This window comes from Erinaceus europaeus, chromosome 12 (assembly GCF_950295315.1).
Source record: "Erinaceus europaeus chromosome 12, mEriEur2.1, whole genome shotgun sequence".
Lineage (NCBI taxonomy): Eukaryota > Metazoa > Chordata > Mammalia > Eulipotyphla > Erinaceidae > Erinaceus > Erinaceus europaeus.
Window position 1 is genome coordinate 97798757 of NC_080173.1, and position 19461 is coordinate 97818217.

The 19461-nt window shown below is 53.8% G+C and overlaps 2 protein-coding genes across 2 annotated transcripts; one reads left to right on the forward strand and one right to left on the reverse strand.

Annotated features, from left to right (window-relative positions):
* Positions 1–498: 498 nt before the first annotated feature.
* KLHDC8B (kelch domain containing 8B) lies at positions 499–9945 on the reverse strand. The gene is made up of 7 exons (XM_007533563.3): positions 9811–9945; positions 5083–5640; positions 3524–4040; positions 2234–2398; positions 1905–2129; positions 1711–1812; positions 499–1292 (listed from the first exon to the last, which is right to left on the reverse strand). The coding sequence occupies exons 3-7, from the start codon at positions 3897–3899 to the stop codon at positions 1096–1098; spliced, it is 1065 nt and encodes a 354-aa protein (XP_007533625.1). The 5' UTR covers positions 3900–4040; positions 5083–5640; positions 9811–9945; the 3' UTR covers positions 499–1095.
* CCDC71 (coiled-coil domain containing 71) lies at positions 9888–17555 on the forward strand. Its single transcript, XM_016192732.2, has 2 exons — positions 9888–9981; positions 15948–17555. Exon 2 carries the CDS (start codon positions 16000–16002, stop codon positions 17410–17412), a length of 1413 nt encoding a protein of 470 aa, XP_016048218.1. The 5' UTR covers positions 9888–9981; positions 15948–15999; the 3' UTR covers positions 17413–17555.
* The last annotated feature ends 1906 nt before the right edge of the window (positions 17556–19461 follow it).

The window sequence follows — 19461 nt, forward strand, 5'->3', positions numbered from 1 at the left end:
GGAGGCCTAGGTCTGTCCTTTCAGAAAGGCCAGCGGTGAGCCCTTGCACTCATGCAGCTACACAGAAAGCAGAGCTGGCAGTCCCTTCTTGGAGGTGGCAGACTGGAGGAAGAGCCAAGGGCCGACAGCTTTGCTTTCCCCAGGGGACCACTGCCTCAAGGGCACTGGCAGGTGGCCAGAGAGCCCATCTCCACAGATGGGACATAGGAACAGTGTCCTCACAACAGCCCCTGCCGCACCACTCCCCACTCAGAAGTCCTGGGGAGATGCTGAATGCTGAAGTTTAGGGCCGGGTCCTCTGGCCATCCTGTGAGTGTGCCCTACACTCAGGACAGGAGGAGATGGCAGCCACCTATGTCACCCAAAGAAAAGCCAGGTGGGGTTGAGACACCGGAACGCTTAGTGGGCAGAAGTCAGACGCAAGAGGATCCTTCTGAACACTCATCCCTGGGGCAGCTGGGGCCTCAGAAGAGGCTGAGCGGCTGCAGAGACGACGCAGACGAGACCTCAGCAGCACTTTATTCCACGTCTGAATTCCCTGGGTGCTCACAACAGCCCTGTGAGGTAGGTAGGGAAGGAAGGTTACAGAGCTCCCCATTTACTCATGAGGATGCTGAGGCACAGAGAGGTGGAGTGACTTGCCCAAGGTCACACAGCCAACAGTGTACGGGGCCCAAAGCTAATATTTTAGAAGTCCCTTTGCCCACTTGTCACTTTTGTGTCTTACTCTCTCTGAACCCTTCTGGGTCCACAGGAGCCTGCTGGGATTCTTTTTAGGAATACCCATTGGCGTGGTCTGGGCCAACTCCAGGTGGACACTGACCCTATAGGGCAAGAGGCCAATTCTCCCTCCTCCTTCCCAGTTGGACGGAGGGCTCAAGAGGTTCCAGAGCAGAGGCAGAGCTAGGAATGGTCCAAGAAGGAATGGTGCTAACAGTGGCCTGTCTAAGCGTATGTGTGGCCTAAAGACATAGGGCCCCCCAGTCCTCAAGGCAGTGTCCCCAGTGCCCACCCCCGTGCCTCTCTCAACCCCCCCAGAGCCATAGTGAGCTTCCTCAGCAACAAAAGCATCAGCAGACAGGTGCCACCAGGCATTCAGACCCCGTCACAAAGACACAGTGCCTCCACAGCTTGGCTGGGGCCCTGGGCCACACCCCCGATGACAAACAGCCTGGGCCCAGCCTGGAGACTAGAACAGGAACAGCGAGCCGTGGGCATGGCAGGCAGTGTCTCCCAGTGCCGCCTTGCAAGGCTGAAACCCTCCACGGAATCCAGAGGGCACGGCTGGTTTCCTGCAAAGAAAGGAGACAGGGATTGTGAAGGGCACAACACTGAAGGCTTTGAGCTCTTCTGCTTTCTGAACCCAGAACATGGTCCAGCAGGCACCACCCCAGGATGGTTTAGCAGTGTCTTTCTGCTCACTAAATGATGGCGCGTCCATTTATCTACTCACATTCCATCTGTTCATATTCATTCAGACATTTACCGTTCACATCTCCTAGGCCAGTGCTGGTGTAGAGACCCCAGTCGGGCCCTAAGGGATCACACACACACACACACACACACACACACACAAAGAACTGAGCCACACAGACCATGCCACACCTGCTCACAGACTGGGAAAGAGAAATCCACAAAGCCCTGCCCCATGGGATGGCAAGACAGGAAGACCTTCCTATCTGTCATGCCCCTGGGCCTGCAGAGACTCACCAAGACCCCCAATGGCCACAATGTGGCCCCCGAGGGAGCCGACCACAAAGTCAGCCCTCTTGTCCCTCATGCGCAGGCTTCGAGGCAGTTTGGTCCAGGACCCTGCAGGAGAGCAGTGGTTAGACTTAGCCTCCCCCCCGCAACCCCCCACACACACCATCCCATGGGGGAGCACCAGGACAGCCAACACTCACCATGCTCCAGGCTGAACACCTCCACAGTATTGACAAAGTGTGGGCGGGAATAGAAATTGTGGGGTCCTGGCTGCTGCAAGCCACCCAGGCTGAAGACACTGCCTTCGGCCATGGCACAGCCCGCAAAGGCCCGGCGGCTGGGCAAGCTCGGGTACCGGGTCCAGGTACGGGCCTCCAGGTCAAAAGCCTCAAAGGCTGTCACTGGAAGCTTGCCTTGGCGTCCCCCTGCCAATGGAATTGAGGGATCTGGCAGGTTCCTCCTTCACCGAGTTGTTGAGTTCTCACCACTGCCCTCCCCAGCCACTCATACACACTCCCCAGGCCCTTACCCAGGACATAGATCTTGTTCCCATGCAGGAAAGTCGAGGCTCCATAGCAGGGTGTGGGCATGGAGGGCAGTGAGAGCCAGCAGTCCCGGCGGGCCTCGTACACCCGTACCTGGGCCTGGGGGGCCGTGTCGGGGCCCATCCCCCCCAGAGCATACACCATACCATCTGTATGGGAGAGAATAGTTTAGGCTATGCCCTGGTCTGCCCAGAGCACCCCAGCCTGACAGCCACCCTGGTCATGCCTGTGGTACCTGGGGCACCATAAGATTGTGGTAGCCCCCCTATCAAGCAGCAAAACCCTGAAGAAACTGGGGGCGGTGCGGGGGGGGGGGGGGTCCTGCCTGTGGTGGAGGCTGGGAGAACTAGGATTCCCGCTCTGGCCAGGGCCCTTCCAAGTGAAGAGCAGGAGGCAGCTGATCTAATTATAACCTGTCTTGGTTTCCCTGGAGATGCTATGGCAACCAAGACTGGCATCTCAGCAGCACCGGTGGTCAGACCTGGAGGCCAGAGGTGGAAGAGCCCCTGAGAGAAGGGGAGCAGAAGATGTTTACACTAGTGATGGGGGAGGGTGGGAACCTGCTCAGTATGGGGCTCAGTCTGGGGAGGGGGTCTTTGGGGACCAGCTAGGGGGCTGGGAGAGGGGACTGGATCTGCAGGATGGGGGTGCTGGCCACATTCTTCTTCCCAAGATGCTAACAGAACCTCGTAGTCTACCCTTTCACTAGAGCAGATGCTTGCCCTAAGGGTGAACTAGGGATGCGTCTTGGGACCTTGAAGAGATAGGACAGTCAGATGGAGGCTTCCATGGCAACTCTACCTAGGCCAGCTTGGCCCCTGTCCAGTGTGTGTGTGTGTGTGTGTGGTGTGGTGTGTGTGTGGTGTGGTGTGGTGTGGTGTGGTGTGTGTGTGTGTGTGTGTGTGTGTGTGTGTGGGCTAAGCACTTGCTGGGCTCTGAGCCAAGGCTTTGCTTCACTGCCCCTCCCCCAGACTATTTATAACCCTGGGAGTCATTGAGCCAGCCCTCCTTGCCTCTTGGAAGGAATGGGACAGGGAGGTGCCAGTCAGGGGCCAGCCTAGGCTCTGCCTCCCACCTCACAGTTGTAAAAGGCAGTTAAGGCTGCTGGAAACCCAGCTCAAGAGTTACAAAGAGGAGGGGAAGGAGTGAAAGTCATGTTCAGGGCACCCAGGCAAAAGTTCCAGCTCTTGTCTCATCTCTGAGGGTAAGGAATCAAATCAAGAGGAGAGTGTTGGGTGACTTGGGGGACCGACCTTCTTTGGGAGTTCACTCACCTTGCTCCACAGTTGAAACCCCCATGGCTGCCTGAGGGAGGGTGGCCCGACGCTCCCAGCGGCCCTCGTCAGCCAGGAAAGCCTCCACAGCAGCTACCGGGCTCTGGCCTTCATCAACACCACCCACAACAAGCACCTGCTTGCCCAGTACCACAGCTGCCGCACCAGCCCGGGCAGTGGGTAGGGGTGCCAGTGCCAGCCACGTATGGGAGGTCATGTCCAGTGTCTCGGCGGTGTCCAGGGGCAGTCCAGTCCGGCCACAGCCCCCCAACACTAGCAGGTGCCCATCCTGATATGCCACCGTTCCGTACACCCGGCAGGTGGGCATGGGTGGGAACACCTGCCAAGCAAAGGCCTGGCCGCTTCCTGCAGCCATGGTCTTCACCTCCACTGGCAGGCCATGCTATCTGCTCAGGCTGCAGACATCACTGAAGGGCACAACTGGGCCTCATCTTGACTCTACAAGATCACAGAGCTCGAAGGGGGTATCTGACCACTTCAGGGACCTTGCCTGTACCTGGAGAAGAGAAGGGAAATAAAGGATCAGGAGCAAGTATCCTGTGACTGAAGGCGAAGCCAGTTCAGAATCACACAGGTGGAGAAAGCAATGGAGGCCCACGGCCAGCTGACTAGCCCGCTGCTGTGGAGGCCCCACTGGAGTGAGATGCAGTGCAGACTCCCAGGCCCACGGCCAGCTGACTAGCCCGCTGCTGTGGAGGCCCCACTGGAGTGAGATGCAGTGCAGACTCCCAGGCCCACGGCCAGCTGACTAGCCTGCTGCTGTGGAGGCCCCACTGGAGTGAGATGCAGTGCAGACTCCCAGGCCCACGGCCAGCTGACTAGCCCGCTGCTGTGGAGGCCCCACTGGAGTGAGATGCAGTGCAGACTCCCAGACACGCACCCAACTTTCTCCCTCCAGGGGACACGAGGAATTCTCCCATCTGAATCTGGGTCTAGGTGAGGGGTAAGATGACTAGGACTTAACCCTATCCCTTTCCCTGTCAACACTCCTCACCCTCCCTCCTTGCCTCTTACTGGCTTCCAGTGTGCCCTGGACACGCACCAGGGCTCCCACCTGCTGCCAGCAGTCAGATCCCAAGGTATCCTTAGGACCTTCCTATAGAGTCTAGCCGTTCTTGCCTTCAAAAGGCTGGGATGGAGCACTCGAGGCTGGGTGGGGAGGGCTTGGAAGCTAGGATTCCACATCTCCCCTTGTGACGTATCTCAGGGCTTCTCCCTTGCCAGGTCCCCTGAGGCCGGTCTCCCTGATGGGGGGCGGGGAGGGACGGTACTGGCATCCCAGGGGCACAGGACTGTAGGATTCCAGAGTCTGGGCAGTAATGGGCAGCGGGTCTTCTGGGTCCCCTCTCAGGCGACCCCCAAGTGACCCAACCTCTCCTTTCCTGCAAGGACCACACTCCCTGGGACCCCTAGCGCAAAAGCCTCCAGACCCCAAACTTCCAGTTCTCAGGAGGGGGGGGCGGGTCCGCATGAGCTTGTTTGAGGCTCCACAGCCCGCGCCCCAAACTTGCTCTGAGCGCGCCCCCCGCGGGACTCACCGGCCGGGGCCCCGGGGCTTCCGGGGAGGGTCCGCGCTCGGCTCCGGCTCCGGCTCGGCTGCGGCTCCGGCTCGGCAGATGCGGGCTCCGGCGGGGCTCCGGCGGGGCTCCGGCGGGCTGGGCTGCAGGGGCGCGGGGCGGGGCGGGGCCGCCTCTCCCCCTGGCGAGCGGAGAGCCTCGGGGCCTTAACCCTGCACCTGCCGCGGCCGCAGCGGGAGCGGGAGCGCCCAGCCGCACCCGCACACACGGACGTGTGGACACGGCCTGGCCGGGCGGGGGGCCTGGGACGGGGGCTGGGGGCGAGGCAGCACGTGGACGCCCAGGGCTCGCGCACCGAGACCCCAGCACGCCCGCGCCCGCGGGGGCCGGGCCAGCAGAACCGGGGGCTCAGGGGGGTGGGGGGGGGGGCGGCGCCCGCCCACAGACAGACCACCGGCTTCGCCGCGGCGCCCCCTGGAGGCCACTCGGCGCGTAGCTGGGCCTCTGCCGGGCAGAGACAGCAAGGACAGGCCCTGGGCAGAGCCTTCTGCACCCCATAGTGCCCCTGGGTCCATGCCCCTACGGGGATAAAGAACAGGAAAGCTTCCAGTGGAGGGGATGGAAATTGTGTGGAATTGCACCCCTCTTATCCTACGGTCTTGTCGATCATTATTAAATAATAATTAAAAAAAGGAATAGGTCCTCTGGGGAGCAGGGGCTGGCAAGGGGGCAAAGCAGGCAGTGCCGGCCTCCGCGCTATATAGGCCCTTCTACAGGCCTGGACCGTGTGTGTGTGTGTGTGTGTGTGTGTGTGTGTGTGTGTGTGTGTGTGTGTGTGTGTGTGTGTGTGTGTGTGTGTGTGTTTCTTTCCTCAAGAGGAGGAAGGTAGCTTGGAGCAGGAGATGACTTTGAATAGTCAGGAGCCAGGGGACATCCCAAAGAAGCAGTGCAGACATTTAATGAAGAAGACGAGGCCAAGCTAGGAGTTGCCTGCAGAAGAGTGGCAAGAAGACAGGGAACGTGTTATGCATGTACAAACTATTGTATTTACTGTTGAATGTAAAACATTAATTCCTCAATAAAGAAATAAAATTAAAAAAAAAAAAAAAAAGACAGGGAACGTGGCCCTAAATGGGCGTGTCATTATACAAGTTACCACTGTGGGTAACTGGGGCCAGCTCCTGGTAGGGCATCTGGAAGCCAGTGCATAATATGGGCTTCAGATTGTCTTCCCCTCTACCACACCCCACGCCCACCAAACAAAGCTTGTCAATGTACCGATTCTCAAATCTCCACCAGTTATGGGTTGAGACCTGTTTGTTGGCACTAAATCTCTAACCTGTGTGATTTCTGGGCTACCCAGTGTTGGGACAGAAACTTCAGCCTGACCAGAAAAACACAGGGGCCTGGCTGTAACAGCGCACTGGGCAAAGCACACAGAACGCAAGCACAAGGACGAGCATAAGGATCCCAGTTCAAGCCCCCAGCTCCCCCCCCTGCAGGAGGGGGTCGTATCACAAGCAGAGAAAGACTGCTTACTCTTCTGCTTTCAATTTCTCTCTGACTTATCCAACAACAATGGAAAAAAGATGCTGCCAAGAGCAGTAAATTCGTAGTGCAAGCACTGAGCCTCAGCAATAACCCTGGAGGAAAAAAAAAAAAAAAAAGACTCTTCACTCTCTTTCAAGGCCTGGCAAATGGAGTTGGATGAAAAGAGTGGCTCCAAAGTCAGTCACAAATTCTAACTAGAAAACTTTCATCCTTGGCCTGGGAGGTAGTGAAATGGATAAAGCTCTGGATTTTTTTTTCCCTTTTGTTGTCCTTGTTGTTTTATTGTTGTTGTAGATATTATTGTTGTTGTTATTGATGTTGCTACTTAGGACAGAGAGAGATGGGGAGAGGAGGGGAAGAAAGAGATGGGGATTAATTCCCCAATAAAGAAATAAATTATTTTAAAAAAAAAAAAGAAAAGAAAGATATGGGGAGAGAAAGACACACACCTGCAGACCTGCTTCATCGATTATGAAGTGACTCCCCAGCAAGTGTGGAGCTGGGGGCTCGAACTGGATCCTTATGCCAGTCCTTGCGCTTTGCGCCACGTGCACTTAACCTGCTGCACTACCGCCCGACTCCCTAGCTCTGGATTCTTAATCATTCCTATCAAATGTGCAAGAGTGATGCTCTAGGTTAGTCCCCCCCCCATTAATAAATAAATCTAGAAGAAGAAAGGGGGCATACTTTCATTCTCCCACTCCATTCCTTCCCTGTCTTGCTTCTTACTTGGAGTATTATTTAGTATATCACTCTTATCAAATCACAATGGAACACCATAAAGCTCAAACTAGGAGGTCCTTGTGAACTTTCCTTCAAGAGAAATCTTGCTGACATTTGTCCTTTGTGACCTTGCCTCTCACAGTCTCATAGCCCTGTCTATTCTCCCCAGGAAGTTTTCTTCAAGTTCCTGCCTTGGCTTTTCTTCTCTGAAGGGGCAGTGGGTAAGGTAGATAAAATTAATCCTTCTCAGTGTGGTCTTTTCCAGATCACAGGCCTCGCTCACATCTAGATCTCTACCAGATCTCTCTGCTCACATGGATGTGGGTGGAGGATCCATGGCTTAGGGCTATAAAGATGCCAAGTGGGGACCCAGGAGATGGCACAGTAGACAAAGCACTAGATTCTCAAGCATGAGATCCCTGAGTTCAGTCACCAGTATATGTGCCAGAGTGATGCTCTAATACTCTCTTTCTCCCACTCTTTCACAAAATAAGTAAATATTTTTAATCTAAAAAAACAGCAAATAAAGAATGAGGCCTAAAATCTAGTTGACTCTATCGTCTCTCTTCACCTCATTCCATCTGGTCTCAGTTATGCACATAGGTTCAGCACCCACCAAAGCCCAGGTCAAAGTAAACCTTCCTTTCATGATAGAGCCTAGAAAGTTCCATCTAGGGCATAATGGGCACCAAAAAGGCAGAAGAATGAGCCTCCCCCCAGGTCATCATAACCCTGACCGTTGCCATCCTTCCAGTTCTAATGTCCAGATTCCTAGGCCCTGGCCCCTTTGACCACCCCACTTCCCTTCTCTCTAGAGAAAAGGGGCTAGAAGCACTGATCTCAGAGAAACACAAGAGTTTGCATTTCCTGCTAGATATCCAGAGGATGCTTGAAGCTACTGAGGACTTCAACATCAGTGAAGCTGTGGGAACCTCAAGGGCACCAGGTAGGGCCCAGTCTTTCTCTCTTTCTTTTTTTTTTTTTAATTTTTTTTAATTATCTTTACTTATTTATTAGATAAAGATAGCCAGAAATTGATAGAGGAAGGGGTAGATAGGGAGAAAGACAGAGAGATATCTGCAGCCCTGCTTCACCACTTGCAAAGCTTCCCTCTGCAGGTGGGGGCCGGGGGGGGGTGCTTGAACCTGGGTCCTTGTACATTGTAACATGTGTGCTAAACCAGGTGAGCCACTACCCAGCCCCCAGTCTTTCTTTTTTTTTCTTCTTCTTCTTTCTTTAAAGGTGAATATTAGGAATGCCCAGTCTCCTCTGTATAGTCAGAGCAGCCAGAGGAGTCAGTGGTAAGAAGGGGGCAGGAGAAGCATTAATAATCACATGAGCTCCCCACCTGCAGGGGAGTCGCTTCACAAGAGGTGAAGCAGGTCTGCAGGTATCTATCTTTCTCTCCCCCTCTCTATCTTCCCCTTCTCTCTCCATTTCTCTCTGTTCTATCCAATAACAACAACAATAATAACTACAACAATAAAACAATGAGGTCAACTAAAGGGAATAAATAAAAAAATAATAATAATCACATAAAGCATTTAGGCACCCTCTTATGACCGCCCATAGGTCTGCACCTGTATCCAGCTATCAAATTTGACACCATTGCATCTGACAGGTTATGCTTATCTCTTAGCTCAAGCTTTGACCAAAGTGCAAGTGCCTCTACAATCTCACCCAAGGAACCAGGACTCCCATGCTGCCTCCCAATCTGTATTTGAAGATTCTTAACCAAAAAAGGCCTTTGGTCAGAGCTATGGAGATTATTATGACCACTCTGTCTCAGGGTTAATTTTGATTTAGGTCTTCCTCCTCTGCTGATTTCAGAATATAGGTGGAATGTTGCTTTCTAGTCAAATGCCTGGAACTGAAGCAGAGCTTGTTAGTGACTATGGGAACTACTCAAGGTGGATGTTGCATTAGTTCCTTGCAAACAGTCCCTCCTAGATGGCACTGTACCACCAGGCCTCTTAGTGGGAATGTCAATCTAACCCTATTATTAGTAGTAGTAGTAGTAATAGTACTAGTATTGCTTTAATAATGATTGACAGGATTGTAGGATAAGGGGAGTATAATTCCCCACAATTCCCACCACCAGAGTTCTGTATCCCCTCCCCTCCATTGGAAGTTTCTCTATTCTTTATCCCTCTGGGTGTATGGGCCCAGGATCATTATGGGGAACAGAAGGTGGGAGTTCTGGCTTCTGTCATTGCTTCTCTGGACATGGGTGTTGACAGATGGATCCACACCCTCAGCCTGTTTCTATCTTTCCCTAGTGGAGCAGGGCTCTGGGGAGGTGGAGTTCCAGAACACATCGGTGAACCCTTAATTCCGTCCTCGTCCGACTGGATGCAGTGTTGCTTGGAGGCGGCCTCTGCTAACACCTCGCTCTTCATACTCCAGCATAGGATAGAATGGGTTGAGGGCGGGCCACATGGCCGCCACCTCCAGGAAGCCCTCCAAGGTACCCACCTGCCACACCTCCAGATATTGGTGGGGAGTGGGTCTCAGGGGTCAAAGGTCATCAGGACGAGCCCGGTCCCGGAAGCGGAAGCGCAGCACACTTCCGGTGCGCAGCGGGCGGCCATGTTGGAGCAGCGAAGGCGGCGCAGAGGCGCGTCCCGGGTCCCCGTAGCGGCGCCGGTAGGTGGGGGCCGCGGGCACAGCGCGCCGTGGAGGGGCCGCCCTGGCAGCGGCGGGGTGGAGGGGCCGGGCGGCCAGCTGTTCCCGGACCCGCGTCTCCGGCCCGGCCGGCCGAGACCCCCGCCCCCATCCGGCTCCACCCTGAGGCCGGGCCGCCCAGTGGGCGCACCCCGCGCACCCCGCGGACTCCCGCGCCCGGGACGCCCCCTCGGGCCCAGGGCGCCGGCCGCCCCCGCCCGCCTCGCCTCTGCCTCTGCCTCTGCCTCCGCGCCGCCCCGATGGCAAGTGGACGCCGGGCGCCGCCTGGCGCACCCCCGCCACCCCCGGGCCCGGCCCTGCCCGGCCCTGCCCTGCGGCTGACAGCCCCGGGAACCGCGCCCCTGGGGGAATAAACGAGCTGCAGTCGCGTACACGGGTCTCCAACACCTGAGGCCGCGAAAGTGTTTCCAAACCGCTGGAGCCGCCGTGAACTTCCTTGGCTCCCTGGAAGCCGGGAAGAATCCGCAGACATGCGCCTCCTGGGCCTGCCTCCTGCTGCCCTGTTTATTTTAAGGGGAGAGAGAGAGAGACCAGGGCGCTGCCCAGCTCTGGCTGGTGCCGCTGCTCCTGGGGATTGAACCCGGGACTCCGGAGCCTCGGGCAGGAGAGTCTCTGCCGAACCATCCTGCCCCCCCCCCCCCCCCCCGGCCCGGGCTGGTCTCTCACGACCGGCCACTGGCGGATTCTCGGGGCTGGGCTGGGCTGGGCTGGGCTGGGCGCTCGGTGGTTTGGTCCTGCAGGTCCTGCCCCGCACCGTGGAAGTCGATCGTGCCCAGGTCTCCTAGTCATCCCGCGTGAGCCTGTGGCTTCCACCCTCAGACCTTTGCTGTTTAGTCCGACCGCTTGGCTGGCTGTCTAGAGATGTGTCATGACTGCGTTCCTCGTCATCTTTTCCAGTTTTTGTCGGAGGGGAGCCCGGCTCTCCCTGGGCTTCATGTGTCTGACGTTAGGAGTTACACCTCCAGGCTGTATGTACACGTCAGGGGAGCCGCAGAAAGGCAGGCTCTCCGGTCACTTGGAGAGTGCGGACAGTGGGTGTGGGTGGGTCTGAATGCTCTGGCCAGCTTTCCGGCGGCGGTCGGCAGTCGGGGTGCGTGCTGCTCGGCTCTCTCCTGTCTTTCCAGCCAGACTTGAAAGCCCTCGCCTCAGACTCCGGTCAGACCAAGCTCTTCCTCACTTGCCCACTGCGCAGGCGGCTCCCCTTTTCTTACTTCGTTTCCGTCCATTCTGTTTCTACGTCCCACTTTTCCTACAGAGGGGTCGCCTTCCCCAGAAAGTCGCGGGCCGCTGGGCTCGGTGCTAGCGTACCCTTGATGGCGTCTGTGTCTATTACCTCCTGGGCGAGGGTTCTGCAGGCAGAGAGAGTCCCCGGTGCTCTCAGAGCTGAATCCCCTACTAGGTATCTGGCCTCAGAAAATAAAAGAATCGGATTCAAGTGGGCTAGCGAAGCCAAAGTCTTTCCAGGGGCTGAAAAGCAGGTTGGATGCCGAATGCCCTGAAGAAGTTGCCTCTGACCAACAGAAAGCCTTGCCCAGACTCGGCGGTCTCCTGGCAGTATGACAGCTCTCACCAGGCCTTTGTCCCTGGGCGCTGCGTGCTCTGGTCAGGCCCCTCTGTGTCAGTGGGCATTACCATGGAGATACAGGGCTGGGTGAGTCACCTGTCCACCCTGCTGCCCTTCCTTGGTGCCTTTCTTTCTTTTTTAATGTTTGGGCTTTGTAAAAGCTTTATTTCACTGGGGCTGGGTGGTGACTCACTCAGTAGAGCGCACACTTTGCCAGGTGCTGGAATCTGGGTTTAAGCCCCCAGTCCCCACCTGCAGGAAGGAAATGTCACAAGCAGGTTAGCAGTGCTGTATTTGTTCTCTTTCTCTGCCATCCTCTCTTTCTTTCTAGCAGAAGAAAGAGGGACAAGAAATGGCCTCTAGGAGTGGTGGAAATGTGCAGGCACCGTGTACTATTGATATCCTGCTGGCAGTTGTTTTTTTTTTTTTTACGAGCTTAATTAATACAGGTGAATAGTTTGGGGGAGGGAGCCAAAGTCCCACTCAGACACTTGCAGCTCCTTGGATAGGAACTTCAGACATACAGGACCTCTGCTGACCAGCTGAGGTATTTCCCCACTCCACCCTCTGGTTTTGTTTTTATTTTTGCCTCCAGGGCTTCATTCCTTTGCAATTCCACTACTTTTGGTGGATTCTGTTCTGTTTTTTCCAGATAGAGATCAGAGACAAAGATAAGTGTTGGGTAGTCTGCCAGCTCCCCCTGGCTTCTGCGTAACCATATGCCTGTATAGGGATAGATTTAATCCCATTCAAAGCTTTGGTCTATTTACATAAATCACTTTTACATTTACATAAAGCACCACACTCCCTCCAGGGCATTGGTGGTTTAGTGGTAGGATTCTCACCTGCTCCACCCCCTCTCCTTGTCACACCCTGATCTTCCACCAGTCACTTTTTGCTCCACCCTCTCTATATCACATCCTGTTTCCACCCTACTTGGAGAGTATAAAAACAGCTGCTCTCCTGATTAAAGACACTTGGAAATTGCTTTCCGGCTGAGAGTTCCAGAGTGTATCTCCTGTGAAGTTAGTGCTGCACGAGTTCCTGATCCCTCTCCCACGCAGCAGCCTAGACCGGCTCCAGTTGAGTTCTCTCCAGCCCAGAGAGCACTAGCTCGGGAAGAAGCCCCCTCAGGCTCTCCCAGCAGATAAGGAGAGACACCACAAAACTATTCTGCCACTTGTGAAGTTTCCCCTTTGCGTGTGCTCCCTTGTGGGGACCAGGGATTCAAGCCTAGGCTCCTTGTCTCTAGTAAAGTGTGCATTTCCCCACTCTCCCCTCTTTTTGGTAAGATTGTATTTCATATGGCATGGTTTCATGTGAGAGAAAAAGAAACCAACGCTATGCAGCACTGTGGGTCAAACCAGCTTCACAAACCAGCTCCAGACCGACTTTGAGATAAAGGGTAAGGCACCACAGCAGCCAGGCTTCAACCGGTGTGGTGAGGGCTGGACTCAAACCTGCTGCAGGGCAAAGCAAACACTGTCCAGGGAAGGTATTTTGCCTGCCACCCCCAACTACCTTTAGTATATAAGGGGGGTGGGGGGAGTCAGTCGGACGGTTAAGCGCACATGGCGCAAAGCACAAGGACCAGCAGAAGGATCCTGGTTTGAGCCCCCGGCTCCCCACCTGCAGGGGAGTCGCTTCACAAGCGGTAAAGCAGGTCTGAAGGTGTCTATCTTTTTCTCCCCTCTCTGTCTTCCCCTCCTCTCTCCTTTTCTCTCTGCCCTATCTAACAACAATGACGTCAATAACTACAACAGTAAAACAACACGGGCAACAAAAAGGGAGAATAGTGGTCCGGGAGGTGGTGCAGTAGATAAAGCATTGGATTCTCAAGCATGAGGTCCTGAGTTCAATCCCTGGCAGCACATGTATCAGAGTGATGTCTGGTTCTTTCTCTCCTATCTTTCTCATGAATAAATAAATAAATACTTTTAAAAAAAAGGGAGAATAAATATTAAAAATAAATAAATATAGAGAAAGACAAATGGAGGGGGGAGGGAAGAGGGAAAGAGGCACCTGCATTACTGCTTCACCATTTGTGAAGCTTTTCCCCCTGCACGTGGGGTCTGGGGGCTTGAATCAATTTTTTAAAATATTTTATTAATGGATAGAAGGAGAAAGAACCCGACATTTAATCCATTTTTGTTAGTGACTTAATACGGTTTACATTATCCTAAGATTACAGGGGTCTAGTTCCACACCTACCACCACAGTTATGTGCCTTCCCCCTGCCCCCACGACTTCCCCCTTGCCTCTAAGGCTAACCAATATAGTTTTCACAAAGCCTTAGTGACAGCTTGACTATTTTTTTCCAAAAAAAAAAAATTTTTTTTCATGTGTTTCAATTCATTATATTGCACATACGAGCTGAGACTATCCCATAGTTGTCTTTAAGAGAAATGCAGATCATTCAGCAACAGGTATAAACTATAGCAGTAAGAGACCTTGGACACAAAAACTGAAGGCTAAAACTCCTTGACTTGACCACAAACACACACAGTCGTTTTTTCACTGCAGCCTGGAAAGGGGCAACATCATCATGACTATGTAAGAGAGTTTCACGCCGGCAATTCCGGACTTTCAGTTCCAGTCCCGGCCACCACCATAAACCGAAACTGAAGTGTGCTTCACTACAGAGAAGGGAAGAGAAGCCAAGTGGCTGTGCAGGCAGATCAGTGGGCAGAAGAAACAGGATACATGCAAGGCCTCTTGCATACAGTATGGGTGACACTGAACTGTGTCAGAGGCCCAGCCTTCTTGTTCTTCCTGGTTTTATTTTGTTTTGATTTTTTTTTTTTTATTTCTTTATTGGAGAATTCATGTTTTACATTCAACAGTAAATACAATAGTTTGTACATGCATAACATTCCCCAGTTTTCCATATAACAATACAACCCCCACTAGGTCCTCTGTGATCCTTCTTGGACCTGTAAAAGACCCCAGAGTCTTTTACTTTGGTGCAATACACCAATTCCAGTTCAGGTTCTACTTGTGTTTTTTTGTTTGTTTGTTTATTTTCTGATCTTGTTTTTCAACTTCTGCCTGAGAGTGAGATCATCCCATATTCAGCCTTCTGTTTCTGACTTATTTCACTCAACATGATTTTTTCAAGGTCCATCCAAGATCGGCTGAAAACGGTGAAGTCGTCATTTTTTACAGCTGAGTAGTATTCCATTGTGTATATAGACCACAGACCACAACTTGCTCAGCCACTCATCTGTTGGACACCTGAGTTGCTTCCAGGTTTTGGCTATTACAAATTGTGCTGCCAAGAACATATGTGTACACAGATCTTTTTGGATGGATGTGTTGGGTTCCTTAGGATATATCCCCAGGAGAAGAATTGCAGGGTCATAGGGTAGGTCCATTTCTAGCCTTCGGAGAGTTCTCCAGACTGTTCTCCACAGAGGTTGGACCAATTGACATTCCCACCAGCAGTGCAGGAGGGTTCCTTTGACCCCACACCCTCTCCAGCATTTGCTGCTATTCCCTTTTCTGATGTATGACATTCTCACAGGAGTGAAGTGATATCTCATTGTTGTCTTGATTTGCATTTCTCTGACAATCAGAGACTTGGAGCATTTTTTCATGTGTTTCTCGGCCTCTTGGATCTCTTCTGTGGTGAATATTCTGTCCAAGTCCTCCCCCCATTTTTGGATGGGGTTATTTGTTGTCTTGTTGTTGAGTCTGGCAAGCTCTTTATATATGTTGGTTATTAAACTCTTATCTGATGTATGGCATGTAAAGGTCTTCTCCCATTCTGTGAGGGGTCTCTTGGTTTGGGTAGTGGTTTCTTTTGCTATGAAGAAGCTTTTTAATTTGATGTAGTCCCATAGGTTTATGCTTGCCTTAGTCTTTCTTGTAATTGGATTCGTTTCATTGAAAATGTCTTTAAAATTTATGCAGAAAAGAGTTCTGCCAATATTTTCCTCTGAATATTTGATAGTTTGTGGTCTAACATCCAAGTCCTTGATCCACTTGGAATTTATTTTTGTATTTGGTGAAATACAGTGATTCAGTTTCATTCTTCTGCATGTTTCAACCCATTGTTTCCAACACCATTTGTTGAAGAGACTCTGCTTTCCCCATGGAGTAGTCTGGGCCCCTTTGTCAAAGATGAGGTGTCCGTAGGTGTGGGGCTGAGCTTACCATTTTTAATGACTGTGTCGTATACTCCACTGTGTGCATGTGCCACAGCTTTTCTTCGCCACTCATCTGTCGTTGGGCATCTGGGTTACTTCCAAGTCTGGGCTGTTGCGAACTGCTGCTGTGAACACTGGTGTGTGCATAGGTCTTTTCAGATGGGTGTTCGTGTGTTCTGATGCCACTCTTAGTGACTTTTCTTCTTGCTTTGGAGGTGCTGAGCGCTGGTTTGTGGACACCCAGGCAGATCTGCAGCGCCTAATGCCATGAGCGTGGTGGTGCAGCATGTGGAGGAGAAAGCTGTGCATTCTTGGTCACGGATCTCCACGGCAGGGAAGAAGGCCTTGGAAGAGGCGTTACTTGTCTTCAACCCCATGAGCCAGGATCTCAGGGCCACAGAGGCCCAGCTCGTGGCCTTCCTGCAGGGCCTGCGGGATGATGGCTTCCAGCCCACCATTCTGCGCAGTGGCGATGTCTATGGCTACAGTTCCTGCACGGCCAGCCCCCCGAGTCAGACAAAGCTGCAAGCTTGTGCCCCCACCCCAGCCACCACTTCACCTCCAGCCAAGGCTCCCCAGACTGCTGTGCGGCTGCCTGCAGGCCGGGCCACGCTGCTCCCCATGCCGCTGTCTGGCAGGCTGGCCAAAGCCTCTGCTGCATCCCTCACTAAGCATGCTACCACCAACTTGCTACTCAGCTCGCTAAAACAGTCAAGTGCCAGCCGTGCCCAGGGTGCGGCAGTGGGCTTCCCTGCTCACCTCTATCCGGGTGTCTACCCTGCCATGCGACTCTCTGTTGTTCTTGAGGCCCTGGTTCCACTCAAGACTCCTGTGCCCTGCTTGGGTGCCAAACACAAGGCACGGTCACTGCAGCTGTCACTAGAGTCTCCCCTGAAGCTGCGGAAAGGTCTGGGGAAAGGGCCGGGCAGTATGCAGTCCAGAGCTCCCGGAAAAACTACAAGCAAGGGCCCCAAGTGTCTGGCTCACAGAGGCCCCAGGACTGGACCTCAACGTGAGACTGGGCCCCAGAAAAAGACCTGTAAAGCTACTCGGTCTCTCAGTGGCCAGCAGCAGAAAGGTGATTCAGTTCTGGGCACCAGAACAGCCTATACCAAGGCAGCTCAAACACAGGTCAGAGCTGCCCAAACCCAGTCCAAGGTGGCTCGAACGCAGGCCAAAGCTGCCAAGTCCCAAGCAAAAGCCAAGGCAGCACAAATCAAAGCCAAAGCCAAGGCTGCAAGGATCAGGACCAAGGCCAAAGCAGCACAGATCAAGGCCAAAGCCAAGGCAGTACAGGCTAAAGCCAAGGCCAGGGCAGTCCGTGCCAAGGCCAAGGTGGCTCAGACCCAGCCCAAAAGCAGGCGCAGACCAGAAGGGTCTGTTCAAGCCAGGACTGCAAAGAGGGACCAGAAGAAGAACTGCCCTGAAACTATGGGGCAGAAGAGGAAAAGAGCTGAGGAGGCAAAAGATCTTCCTCCCCAGAAGAGAACGCGGCGAGTTCCCGCATCTCCGAAGGCAAGGCTAAGGCCTAGAACAGCAAAACTGTTGCCATTCCGGGCTGTCAAGGTGGACAGGTGGTCCTCAGATGAGGAGGTGCTTCAGCGGGCTCAGCAGATCCTCTGTGTGAACCTGTCCCCCGTAATCCAGCTTCAGCCCTTGCTGCTACACTCAGCTCCCTGATTCGGTCACATGGTGTTTGGGAGTCCTGAGCCCAGCTGTTCAGCCAGTGGCGCAGTGTGCACGGCCCATGGACTCCACAGTCCCAAGGACTCGGTGCCTCTCCAGGCCCTGGCAGCCACCAGTCTCCTTTAGGAGTCTGGGGATGGGGGATGGGGTGGGTGGGCGGGAGGGGTGTTCTCATGGCGCGATGCACTGTGACTTGTTACTCTTCAAGTTGTATGTCCAAACTGTTCCATCTATCATGTTTTATACCTTTCCACCTTCTAGTCTCCCTGCCCACAATCCTAAGAGTGAGTGTGTGTGTGTGTGTGTGTGTGTGTGTGTGTGTAAGCCAATTTGAGCTTATAGGGAAAATGGTTCCTATAACAGTGTTGCATTTGGGTTCCTATTAACTGAGCAGGTCACTAGTGATGGAAATAAGACAGTCACTGTGAGGTGGAACCCATCCTCTTGGGACTGCCCTGCTTTGCTGGCCAGATAAGCAGTATGCAGGAAGGAGTGGGGGCTTGTGGTGCTGCTTCCCGGGGTGGAGTAGATGTCCTGGCCTTGTTTCCCAGCCTTCTCTTGGCTGAAACCTTGGTTGGGACTTTGCTCAGGCTTGTCTGGTGCGTAGCCAAGCGTAAACTGGCTAGATTACTTCAGCTCCTTCCAGGAGAGTCACTAGGCTCAACTTAGCTCAGTGGAGGCAAGGAGTTGAGTTAGAGGCCGGGCTCTGGGTTGTAAGGCCACGTTACCAGTCCTCGCTGACCAGGGCATTTTCTTCTTGGGTGGGTGGAGCATTGTGGCTGAACCAGGGTAGTTCTCACAGCCTCCTCGCTCCATCGGCAGTGCTTTCTGCGTGGGTTCTGAATGATCTGTTCCCAGGTACAGCTTCCTCTGTTCTCCCAAACAGCCTCTGTATTTCAGGCATTTTTAGTTCTTCTTGCTCTGGAAATGTGGTTGGGTCCTGAGCTCTGAACAAAACTGGGTCTTCACCCATCTGCCAGTCTCTAGCTGGCTGCCCAGCCTGAATAGCCCTACTGAGAGGGGTACACATTCCCCAGAGAGGCTCCCAGTCAGTCTTTCCGGGTGAGGACTGGGAGCTTATCTGAGTGAGAATCAGATGTTTCCCTTCCTGTTGGTCTGTACTCTGGCCCCACTAGTACCTGCTGCATGGAAAGAGGACCAGCAGAGAAGCTCCCACACCTACCTTGCTTCTGAACCGGGCGACTGATGCTGAAATCCCCAATGCAGCCTCCTGTGGCTCCTCTAAACTCTGGAGGGGCTCAGCCCTGCATGTTCTGCCCCTGGCAGCCCTGCTCTTTCCACTCTGTGAGTATAAGGTGACCGTAGGGCTTTGGTCATTTCGGGGCAGCCCAGCTGGAGACGGTGCTGCATCTCTCTCCCAGCCTGTTCTGCCCCCACTTCCCAGGACCGCTGCACTGAGCTGACTAAGGCTCCCTTCTCTGAGTTCTGCTGCTTCTGCCACCACCAGCCATGGGTGAGGGGTAGGTTCTCATTCAGTGAGAACCAGCCGTGGGGGGGGGGGGGGGGGGGATCTCCAGACCTCCTTGGCGATGGGGGCAGGGGGAGAATGCTCTGGGATCTCTTCCTACTCTTGCTCACGGAACACTTGTCGGGGGGTGCCGGACATACTTCCCTCAGCTGACAGCTCAAGTGGCAGCTGCTACCCACCCACTGGCAACCTAGTTGTTGGTCAGTGTCCGAGCCCTCAAGTTTCATTCACCTGTGGCCTCCAGGGCCCTGAGCCCTCCTGCATTGTCAGTCACCTACACGTGGGGAGGAGGGTGAGGGCTCTGGAGATGGTATTTTAGATTTCTCCTGGGCAGATTCAAGCCTGTGGAGGTTAAGGTCGTTGGGTAGAGGGAGACCTGTTGTGAAATTTTGCAGCCGTCAGCCAGGTGCCTCTCATCTTGTCAGTCTCCTTGGGTACTCCTCCCACTCTCCATCCCCTACTCCGGACTCTGAAAATGGCCTCTGTGACTGGAGAGGCCATGGCATTAAGAATGTGACCTCAGAGGGGTCGGGCGGTGGCACAGCAGGTTAGGC